Source organism: Myiozetetes cayanensis, unplaced genomic scaffold (genome assembly GCF_022539395.1).
Source record: "Myiozetetes cayanensis isolate MyiCay16 unplaced genomic scaffold, myiCay2020 scf3, whole genome shotgun sequence".
NCBI lineage: Eukaryota > Metazoa > Chordata > Aves > Passeriformes > Tyrannidae > Myiozetetes > Myiozetetes cayanensis.
Genome location: NW_026087521.1, coordinates 36,595,235 through 36,607,383, shown reverse-complemented (window position 1 = coordinate 36,607,383; position 12,149 = coordinate 36,595,235). Strand labels below are relative to the sequence as shown.

At 37.0% G+C, this 12,149-nt stretch overlaps 1 protein-coding gene across 1 annotated transcript in view; it reads right to left on the bottom strand.

Moving 5' to 3' along the window:
- The window catches only part of TRHDE (thyrotropin releasing hormone degrading enzyme), a 208,960-nt gene that overhangs the window by 18,830 nt on the left and 177,981 nt on the right, over positions 1–12,149 (bottom strand). Inside the window, exons 13-15 of the mRNA XM_050324389.1 lie at positions 10,281–10,428; positions 7,975–8,072; positions 7,379–7,486 (exon numbers count right to left, since the gene is read on the bottom strand). Of these exons, the coding sequence (XP_050180346.1) occupies positions 7,379–7,486; positions 7,975–8,072; positions 10,281–10,428 (354 nt within the window). The remainder of the gene's footprint in view (positions 1–7,378; positions 7,487–7,974; positions 8,073–10,280; positions 10,429–12,149) is intronic.

Sequence of the window (12,149 nt, the reverse complement as noted above, 5' to 3'; positions counted from 1 at the left end):
AGCTATGCCTGAATTTTTTCAGTAATTAAAACTGCTAGGGGTTGAGAAGGCAGAAGAAGGGATTCATTTTATTGTTTTACATTTATCAGACACTCATGTGTGAAAAAAATGAAAATAGCTCTCATTTTTTCATGTTTGGTGCTAATGATTTACAAAAATAGCTGGTGGGCATCAAGCCCTTGAAAAAACCTAGTGCCTCTTCCAAAAAACTGACAAAAATAATTAACCTGTTGGCCATGTTCTCACAAATACTTAGGTAGGTGGTTAAACTTAAGTACACTTACAAGTTATTGCAAGACTGCAGCACTACTGTGTCCATGTGAAACACAGCAATAAAACTACTGATCTCAAGTAATTAGAGAGATAATGGAGGAGGAACAGGAAAGAAAAAAATGCTCCTTTGGAAAACCACTTTGTTTTCTATCACCTAAGCCAGATTTCATTGAAATTACATCAAGTAATGACTGGTAATTTGTTATCTACTACTCCCTCAGATTTATGAAGAGTTTCATTTATAGACATGTTACAGCCTCCCATACACTTCTTCAACTGTTTTTCTGGTGGCATTTCCACTGAGTGCCACCAAGTAAGCACACTGCCAACTCAGGCCGGTGGATGGACATGAATCTGTTATTTCTCGTAGAGGAAACACAAAACCTGAATGAATAAGTAGGGATGTTCAGAACTTGCAAATTAGGCTTGTTGGTTATCACTGTCTTTCAAATTACATGATGGAAGACATCTTACTTCATTACTTACAACTTTCTTAAGACTGATAAAGAATTAACAGTGTTCCTAACCATCACAGCAATGTACAAGTCTCTGTCATGGCAAACAGAACTCACATTAATACCCTTTAAAAGATTATATGAGGTATATTATATGAGTATATAGTGTGCAATCATCCAAAATCCTGATTTCATTTTTTAGTAACCAAAAGTGCCTCATTTGTAATGCAAAATGACATAAAGATGTGTTCTGACTTGAAACCCACAGATCAAATAGGAAAATTCATAGTTTATTTTCTTTCCAGCAATCTCTGGCCCTACCTCAGCACCTCAAGACTTCTCAGAACAATCTGGATAATTAGAGACCAGCACAGATTTAAAATATCTATATTTGCATTCAGGATTGTCCATCAGTCTCTACTTCTCTTCATTCACGAAGATAGACAAATGCAAACTTCATTAACCTATGGGCTACAGAATCGATGCTGACTTTAGTCTTATTCAGTGCAGCAGCCTGCACTCCACTGCAAATGTCATTAAACCTGATCAGAGTGCTTGTGATGGAAGATTAATAGTAGAAATAGTAAAAACTGCATTAAAGCTAAAATCACTCCAAAGCCATATGAAGCCAAGATCAAACAAACACATTTACTCTAAGTTTTCTAGGGCTATTGAGGTAATTAATTAAGGTACTTTGTTTCCATTTAGAAGGCAGCAACCAATGGAAGGCAGCAATGGTTAAATTTCTAAAGATAAAAGTAAGAGCAAACTGAAGAGGCTATGACTAGCTGGGGTCTTATGATAAAATCACAGAATCAGATGGGTTGGAAAGGATCTCTGAGATCATCAAGTCCAATCCTTGATCCACTACCACCACAGTTACTAGAATGTGGCACTAAGTGCCACATCCAGTCTCTTCTTAAATACCTCCAGGGATGGAGAATCCATCACCTCCCTGGGCAGCCCATTCCCACAGGTCCAGTAACATCTTACAGAAACATTGTCACATAACTGTGTCTGATGCAATAGTCCCATCTCACTGTTCCATGTTAGCAGAAGAATAGCGTCACCACAGCTCTACTAATAGAATCAGAATACAAGTACTCCTTTTTTGGCTGAAGGCAAAATCAGCTGTCTCAGTTCAAAGCAGTTCTCTCACATACTCCCACCTTTATATCATCCTGTTTAACTTTGCCTCAAGCAAGTGTACATCCATCCACAGTCAACTTTGCCAGCAAAAATGTATACATGGCAACCTGTAGCTGGATGGTAACAGTAGCTGGAAGATACTCATGCCTGCACCCACAGAGATGTTTGCAAAAACATGTTCATGTCTAAGGATAGGTTATGCTTCGAGTCATCATAGTGTGTATTTGCACATTACATGCTGTTATGTTATCGTCTGTCAGGAGTTTAACTGATTGCAGTTCTCCACACATCTTTTCTTGAACCTCAGAAATACACATTTACTCAGCCTTCCCAAGGCAGGAAGCCTGAAAGTTCTAATCCTCTTAGAAACATGTTTTTCTGTCAGAATAGATGCAGTGAAGGTTAAAGGGGTTAACAAGGCTGATTATTAAGCTCAGGCAGGCATTGAATGGTAATTCTCTTAATTTTTTAGGCTGAACCACAATGCTGTTATATCTAAGGAGTGTGAATAATGCATTTCTTCACACATGAAAGCTTCACAGGGATGAGCTTGGTTAAATGAAGACAGAAGCAAACATCTTAATTTTCAGCTAACAGTAGGTTCTCTTGTACAGCATTCTGTTGTTGACTGAATCCCAAACTATATTCTCAAACTAAAAAGGAAATTTCAACATGGTTATATTTTTCTACTCTGTTTGTATTCTTCTAAACATGAACATGGAAGTTTCAAGGGTTTCCACTGCTCCAGTACAGGAGCAGCATATATCACAATTTAAGAGAGTGAAAATGTTTGCCTTAATTTTAACTATCAAGTCAGAAGTAAATACCAACGTTCAAGCACAATGTGCCAGACCCATCAGACATTTTAAAAAAGTAAAATTACTCAAATTCATTGACCAAATGAATCACTGTAAGACATACCTTGAGGTCTAATCTCAGATTTTTAGTGGAAGGAAATAATCACTTCTTTTTTAACAGCTGTAAAGAATAAAATTCCTAAACCAGTAAAATCAGATGTCTCTTTAGCCTCTTCTAGCTCAGATGCTATGTGTTTGGTTTCCTCCTTGTAGAGTCAAATTTCTGTTTCAGTTACGTTCCCTGTTTTTATGTTGTGTTTTGCCCTGAAAAAGTGGTAGTGAGCAACATCACCTAAAGTCCCTTGCATACTAAGGAATTTGGCTATTTCAGGTGCTAAAGCCTCTCTCCCTCAGATGAATGCTCTCATCTTTAGACTGAAGAGCTGTATTATCTTCTCTTGCTAATGAAATAAATGCTAGAGGTAGAACTTCAACTAGAAGAGGAAAGTGTGTTGTAGCATCTTAAAACTGTCCCAAACACCTCACGGAAGGTCATCAGGCTTGCCTTCTGCATGTGGCAGATACAGGGCTAAGGTACTAAACTGAAGCACGGTAAACTATTGGAATCTCACCACTACTGTTTAAAGCAGGGTTGAAGAGCAGCTTCTCTACCAGCTGTGCTTGAAAAGAAAATAAGTAGTCTTTTTCCTGCTTTACTGACACTTTTGAAAGGCATCTTCTGCAAGGACCCCATACTCATAAGAGAGATCTCCATTAATGTATTCATTTGATATAGGTATCATTCTACTTGTAGTACTGGACCCTAAGAGGGATCCTTGCACTTCACAATCTCGTGTTGAGAGGCTCTTCAATGGTGGCTGCCACTAACGTCATTTTTAGAGGTTCCCAAATCCCCTTTTAGGAAGCATAACTCCAAGCATCTGATTCTGCCCTGTGAGCCAGGCATCAAAAAATGCACTGTAACACCTAAATCACTTTAGAAATTCAAGTATTCAGATCCTTTGACTTCCACTTTCATGCATAGAGGCTAATGTTGCACATCACATGTAAGTTGTTTTTTTCAGTAATTCCATTAGAAAATCTGCAGTGCTATAGTTGGAAATCTAATGGCTTTTTCAAATAGTGCTGGAAACACAAAAAGGACCTCTCGTTTTGTGCTATCAATTACCATTATTTTACTTGGTGAACATGGAAATTATTTGCACAGTAAAGAACATATTATAAAATACAAACACTATCTGATTATTGTGATTATTTCACTTCCTTACAGTGAAGAGTAGATGGTAATTAATTTCTGGACCTACCAGAATAACTATAATTACTAAAAACCACAGCAACCATAGGCATATGCTGGTAAAATAGATGTTACTGTATTTATTACCCAACACTTTATCCATAATTAAATGCAAAACATTTCAAAAGAACTTCTAAAAAGTCACAGATTAAATATGTGACAAAAAAAAGTTATGAACTTTAGCAATTCTTCAGTACTATTAATTGTATACTCTGTGTTATACTTATTGAACTAAGTGCAGTAACTGCCAGGGAATCAAAAACCTTCTTTACGTGATTTACCGCCTGTGCATTTATGTGGTATTTAATACCACATTTTAATTTAATATTACCCTAATTTTCTATTGATTAAAATTTTGGAACACAAGCCTTATTCCACAGTCTCTACAGTTCTGAAGAATTTGTGTTCCTTCCAACATGCACTGCTTGTGAATTAGCTCATTGTATGGAACATCTCATCTTCCGGAATAAGGTTTTTGGGAGGGGATGGGTGGAAAAGTTGTAAATTAGCCTTTATTCTTATTCTCATAGATGAACTCAAATTATATCTGTATATAAAAATATCTCTGAGCTCTCTGGAACACTTTTTTTTGTGCTCTGGCTGTGCAAGACCAGGGTTTCTGCAATATATCAGTCAATCACTTGCTTCTGTTTCAGAAGAGGGAAGGGCAAAAGCAAGAACTTACAGAGTCAATGCTGATATGGGGTGGAACAGGCAAGGTTACATATAGTTTCTGTACTTGTCATCAAATTTTCTCACCAGTTGTCAGAGAAGTCTACAGAAAGATGAGCAGCATGAATTTCCCCTTCTTTGTGAGGAAACAAGCTCTGAGGGATTCCTATAGGTTCTCAGGTGGCTGTTTGCAGTAAATTCTCAAACAGCTGTTAAGGGCATCAAACTGAGCAAAACACTTGATCAATGAGAAAGAATACATAATGGCACCTGTTGGATGTGATTTCTGCATGCACCTTGTACTTATCTGCTTGCCCTTTACATTTTAGCTAGTTATTGTCTCTGACATGCTGTAAGAGGCAGAAGCATGACTCAAACATCATGCTAACTAAATTCTGATTGTAGAATCACCATTGTTTTCTTGGTAGAAAAGCAGGAAAACAGCCATTGCTTTACTTTCAGGTTTCAGCCTAAATTGGTTTAAACTGAGCAATGGTGCTATGAGGTACCTCTGATTCAGCAGGGATCTGAACATTCCTGAGAGAAAATTGACATACCCCTACAAATGTTGTTACTGTGAAACACAAGCTGATTTTATGTCTCCTGAGCTATTACTAGTAGTCTTTGTAATGTTCTTTCAATGTAAGTATACAGGAAAAGAGTCTTGCTCATATATTCGTTACATTCAGGATGTGAGACTGCTCGGAGATTAGCAACTGGTAAATTCTGGAGTGGGGGACTGAACAAATCCTGCAATCTTAAAAAAAAAAAGAAATAAAACCACGTCTCTTCTTTGCAAGTTGTGCCCCTATTTATCAGCTCACTGTCAACCTCTATTGTGTAATTACATTATCTGTTGCAGCTATTTTTCAAAACTCTGCAGTTCCTTTGGAGAAACACATTGCTTTAACTTAGTACCTATTCTCCTTCTCTGCACAGTTGTGATGCTTTTATCATTATACTCGTGATATGCTGTCAACCACAATCTTCTGCTACCGAGAATGGCCCCATTGAAAGGCTAAGATGAATCTTCAGATGGCTCCTTAAATTTATTCCTTTCCTCTCTTGCTGTGGCTAGTAAGCTTGTGTTTTGTTGCTTGTTTGTTTTTTTTCTGATGCCTCCTTTCTCAATCCTGTTGGAAACCATGAAGACACAGGGTAGGTAGCTTTGCAGGGTGACAGCTTTTTAACACTGAATAATCAACTGATGTGCATGCTAATAGGTAATGCTAGCTTTGATTAACTAATTTTGCAAATGAATATCTAAGTAAATTACTTTTGCAGACTGCTTCCAATGATTCTTTCTCTTTAATTGCCTCTTTGAATAGCTTCATACTGATTGTTGCTGCTGATGCTAAGAATTCATATAAAACCCTTGGGTATATATTTCTTAGTAAATATATCTGGTATCACCTTACACAAGAAAACCCTTCCCCTCACACACATATTACTTAAAGGTACATAGACATAGCTTCAAGCTCACTTTTTTCCCAGAAGTTTCAAAGCCATATAGAAATGCAATTTCCCTTCATGCTCAGTTCATGGCTGGTTTTAAACGACACTCAGATACTTATGTAACTGGGTATGCCTCTAAAGGATTTTTAAAGATTACAAAGACAGACAGAGATATTTTAATTGCAAACACACATCTGATTAGCCCAAATTGTCTTTGAAAAATCCTGCATGCTTATATGGCTATGGAGATCTGATCCTTTTGCAGAGCTAATACAAGACAGGGACTAACAAAGAGAGACCTTTTTTTTATCTTTCTCTTACTTGAAAGTAAAATATTCTCCTTTAAACCAAAGTATCATGCAATATACAAATGGGCACAGTGCAAATACTTCCACACCCACATTCCACATAATCAGAAAATCAGTTATTCTTTTTCAAGAAGTTGTGGTCTTAACCTATACTTTGCACTTATCTCATTGTCCATAGATCACTACATACTTAAATATTTGTATTTTCAGTAATTTAATATTTCAATAATTTATTATTTATATCTTATTGAATATTTCTTCTTACCTTTAAAAGATAAACTTCATACACTATCCATGGTCCATGTTGCCTTGCCTCAGCTGAATAAACCTGTGTCTGGACAGTCTTACATAATAGCTGTCAAACCACTGCAGTGCTGCTAACACTCAAGGCATCCCCTATCATATTATCTGCTCTCTGAAACCTTACATGAGCTTCTCCATGTATTCCTGAATCACATTAATTTCCAAGTCTTCATCCTTAAATACTGCATAACATTTCCCTCAAACACATTATTACATCTCCTTCCTTCCTTCTCAGTCCTTCTGCCTCCAACCTCTCTCACTTCTTTAATAACTTAGCACCTTCTCTTCTCTTATCCTGACATAGGTTTCATGTTTGTCTGCCAATGTGCTGTCACTCATCTTTCTGTCTTTAAAGCCCTCCTTAAAACCCATCTTCTGACCTTCTAGCATGGAATTATCTGACAGTAACTTATCAGGAGTGAGCAGAGGCTACGTGGGTGTCCCCTCCACCTACTCATATATGGAAAGTCAAATAATTCATTCTGAAACCTCACAGATATTTTTTAATGACGGCCAGCAACTTCTGCTCCCTCCTGTACCATTCTGAGAAACAGGGCACTGCAGAGAGGGGCAGGCAGGAGAGGAAGAGTATGCCAGTTCTATTGCCTCTCTGTAGGAGAATTGTGAGATACACATTTCAGTTCCACTTACCGGTTCCTATTGCTAGAAATCCAATCCGAGATTAACGTTGCAGCCTGCTGGTGACAGTGTTTGTTACCAAAGCTGCAGGCCAACATGATGACTTCCCGACGCAACTCCCTGTCCAAATTAAAGAAACCAATAAAGCTGCATTAATGAATGTGTTTGAATGTTTACAAAAACTATTTCTTATAACAGTGACAACAACTGGCAGTCGGGCAACATATCAAAGATAATCTGCTTTAGAAATCTCAGTTTCAACTTTATGCCTTCAGCTGCAGCAATAATTAAAGGAAGGTCATGGACCAAAACCAGCTCCCATTTACACTTAGGCACTTTTCCTAACCTCCATAGTCACTTTAGTCCAAATTCTTAAATATCCAGTGCAGTCAGATATCACAACTTAGGAAATCATGTTCTCCCAATTTAGGAAAGAAGAATTAATCTCACAGCATCTTTCTGCTCTCGCTCTAACTCAGAAAGCAAAAACAGAAGGGCAACAGAGCTAGGGCATTATGACATGCTGAAGGTGACACTAAATTTTAGGAAGGTGCAATAGTTCAACTACATTCCACAAATACACACACAAAATAGAAATATAACAGTACTCATGTTGGTAGGATGCTTGAACAAGTGATTTGTTTAAATTGTTCATTGGCCATCCAAGCTTCAGATACATTGATGCAACTTGTCTTAAAATATACTCCTGAGGGGAAGAAGAAAAATATATTTAATGTTAACCATCATGGGGTTTTTTACCTGAAATTGAAATACTACTGACTATTGAGATTTAATCCTTTTACCCTCAAAACCAACTCCAAAGATTTTGATTTGCATTTAGCAAAGCAACTTGTCCACTTATAACCCCCTTCACTGCTATAGTAAGAATCAATCTGTAGAACAGCTATTTGATTAGATGCCTAGTATAAGACAATTTATTGTTAAAAAAATCCATCCATTTCAAAAGTTTATTACATGCTATTTTGCACTCACAATACACAGCTGAAAAACTGCAAGAGTGTCAATAGCTTAATTTTTACTCTGTGGCCAATCTGGACTACATCTTGAATGTTCACTTTTAAAAGAACATTGTTTTAATATCCATAGCCATAGCAAAACCATTATCTGGGTACAGTCAATTGCCTTTGGAATAAATACAATGTGGCTGCAAATAAGCTTTGTACACTTAATGACACTATGCTATAAGTTTCGGTTCCCAGTGTGCTTAAAGAACAAAACAAACCCAAGATCTATTTTAGTGAATTCTACTTTTTACACAAGAGACATACTGACATATTCTGACCACTTTTGAAGAAAACCACTGTCACTGTATTCAGTATAATTTTTTGCCAGTAGAATTCAACAATTTTAAAAAGAGAACTGAGATATACAGAACTGCATATGAGAGCATCTATTTTATCACTGCAGATGCATAGGCATGTATATATGACAACACAGAAGAAGATTCATAGTTCAGCTTTCTCTAGCAGATACGTTACTCTGTGACTAAAAAGACTTTTTATTTCCTCTGCTATCACCTCTGCTTTCAAAACTCCTATCAGTAGTGATAAAACATAACCTAGCTGTGAATTTTACTGGTTTTATTTATTAAAATTGTGTTTTCTTTACACTACTGTGTTTAAAAGTGAAACAGACTCCTAACATTTTTTTGTGTGCAGTTAACAACAGACTAAATATGCATATCATTTCAACATCATTTTGCATTATGGCTCTGGTTTGCATGTAGATCTACACTGTAGGTTCATAAAAATTTCAATGTGTCCTTATTATTCTGTAGTATATGTTCTACAAAAATAATTTTCCATGTCATCAGGTAACTATGTGTATACGTGTGTGTGTGCACGTGTGTGTGTACCTGGTGATCCCTGTGGGTCCCATCCAACTCAACATACTCTGTGATTCTGTGATATATATGTATGTACTTCTACATACATACATAAATCCAGTTACTTCTAACTTCCTGCTCTCTGAGCATGTTGTGTATGGTCACACACACACAAACAAATAAACATTAAACAAGAAGCATCCTCAAGCATTTCAGATTTAAAAAGCTCCTCCATTTGAAGTCTTTACAACATTACATAAAGTTACCGTATGTTAGCCATTGAAAATATGTAGACTACATAAAATTCATAGTGAATAAAACCCCAAGAGTTCGTAATAGTTGCTGGTTGCGGTCAAAGCTCGTGTACTTCATAAACCATGCTTCAGTGTAGCTATGATTTTTTTACTATTTCAGATAACATGTTAAAATATTTGTCATGTCTATCTTAATTATCTACTGTGAATTGTTACTGATGTCCCTTCGGATGCAATTATGAATGGGTTTTGACTCAGTGGTGATCTAATTCTTGTTAATTAAGGGAACTGCATTCAATTCACTATGGATTTTTGGATGAAATAATGTCTACAAATCTTTGCTTCAGTTGCATGTGTTCTGTTCAGTTGTGCCTGCATTTGGTGTTGCTGAGCCTGGGCATCAACCTAAATATCACTGTGGGGCTCCTCAAAAGAGAAAATTTGGACATAGAATACTTTGGCTCTTCTAAGTGAAATACTTTGTCATAACATTTTACAGGAGGGATAATTACCTTTCCCTCTACTAATCATATGTGCCTCATACAACAGTTATCACTGTTCAAATGCAAATGCACCAAAGCTTGATAATTGCTATGTTTAAATAAAGAATAATTAGGAAGAAAGTTAATATCCCTAGGTCATTTACAGTATCTGAATGGGGAACAACGGTTCAGATCTTGACAATAAAAGGAGGGAGTAAGAGGAGAAAGGAAGAAAAGAAAGAAAGGAAGGAGGAACAGACTGATGAAAAGAGAGAGGGGAAGAAAGAGAGAAAGAACTAGAGGAAGAAAGAGAGGAAGATTGTATGTCTTACATTGAAGATGTTGTAGTTTTCTGTGCGGTCCAGCAATTTATCTAGAGGATATAGAGCTCGGCTGGCAGCGTGCCAAGGCAGAAAATCCTTTTCCTCTGAAAGGTATCTGATAATCTCCAAAGGAATATTCTGAGGCAAATAACCAGCTCTGCACAATAAAAGAAGTTAGTATTAAATTGGTTTCCAGAAGATACACAATGAGGCAAAACTTACTTTTTTTTTCCCCAAATGAAATTAAAATGCATAAAAACATGATAAACTTATCACACTTCAATGATATAAAAGTCAGCCTTATAAAAATCACAAACTTGCAGTCTCTCCCAATGCACGCAAGCATATTGACTTGATGAAGCAAGGCATGAACACACATTAAAGAAAACTAGACAAGCTATCCCTACTTTGTAGGGATACTTGTGGCTATAAAAGACATGAACAAAAAGTAACTGCTTTTAAGAAAAAAAACCACCTACAAAACAAAACTAATGAAAGGTGTTGCTTTTCTGAATTGTAAGATAGAAAGCTGTCTGCATAAAATGAACAACCCAAGGCATTTTGCTTCAGAGAACATTTTTACTGGCTGTGGGCAATTGGAAAGAACTACTGGTGAAGAAGCAGCTTGAGTTTTAGTTATTCTCCTGACTAATTTCTCTCTCCTTTGGAGTTGCCTTGTCTTCTACCATCCTAAGTCACTTTGGAATGATTTATCCCGTGGCATCACTTTGGTTAAGGATGTTCCAGTACTTTCCACGATTTGTGGTTTTACAACCACAAAAAACATTCTTTTACAACCACAAAAGACTTCTCCCTGAAAGGGAAAGAGTTTAGGAGGGGGTCAGGAAGGCTTCTTAAATTAATAGCATTGCAAGTAAAATGTAATACAGACACAAGCATTTGAAAATTACTTTTAGAAACCGAGTACAGAAAATATCAAGCTTTAGGTTTTGCTCTCATTTTATTTTTCAGGACAGCATTTTTTTCTTAACTATCCAGATTGCAAAAACAAAGTACAACCCTATAGGTGTGAACTTTCCAGAAACACATGGTCTACTCTTCACCTGATGCATGTGTTTAAATCCAAAAGGAGTCATCTATCTGCCTAGGGAGGAGATAATGATTCTGTTTTCATTAAACACTTAAAGTCAGCAAGGTGGTTTCCAGAAACTTCAATATAACATAGGCTACATTATTATATAGCTTCATAGACTAGTTTTTCTCCTTAGTTGTAAATATTCCTTTAATTTCCATCAATATCTGGGGAAGAAATGCATGCTTACAGTAAACAAATAAAATTGCACTCATTATTTCAGAAATTGACCCATATATACTTGTTAATATAAATTTTTATCTCAGTTGTTCATCATCATGGCTAGGCTTCATGAACGAAGATTTGAGAAGGGCTCTACCCACGCTTGCTACAAGCGCGCTGATGGCTAAAAAGGCCAATGCGAGATAGACAAGTCCGGTTGCAGAAGGCACAGCAGAAAGACTCCCCAGGTGATATCGATAAGATGTGATTCTTTCTGCATTGTCTTTTCTCCTCGAGAGTGATCCTGCGTGTGTTCTCAAAAGCAGCAGCAGCGTTATAGATGGTGTGTCTCCAGGCCTCCCGATTGGAGGCCAGGGTAGCAGGACTACTGCCTTCCTAAGATCGTGCTCTATGGGGAACTTGCCACTGGCTGCCACAAGAGAGGAGCCCCAAAGAGGAGATACAAGGACTGCCTGAAACAATCCCTCAGCCTTGGCCATATTGATCACCACCATTGGTCTCAGTTTTAATTATACATAAAAACTACCTTGCTGAAATACTTGAAATAGATTGTTTCCTTGCAATGCGCACTGCATCTTGCAGGGTTTTTTTTTCACACTCTC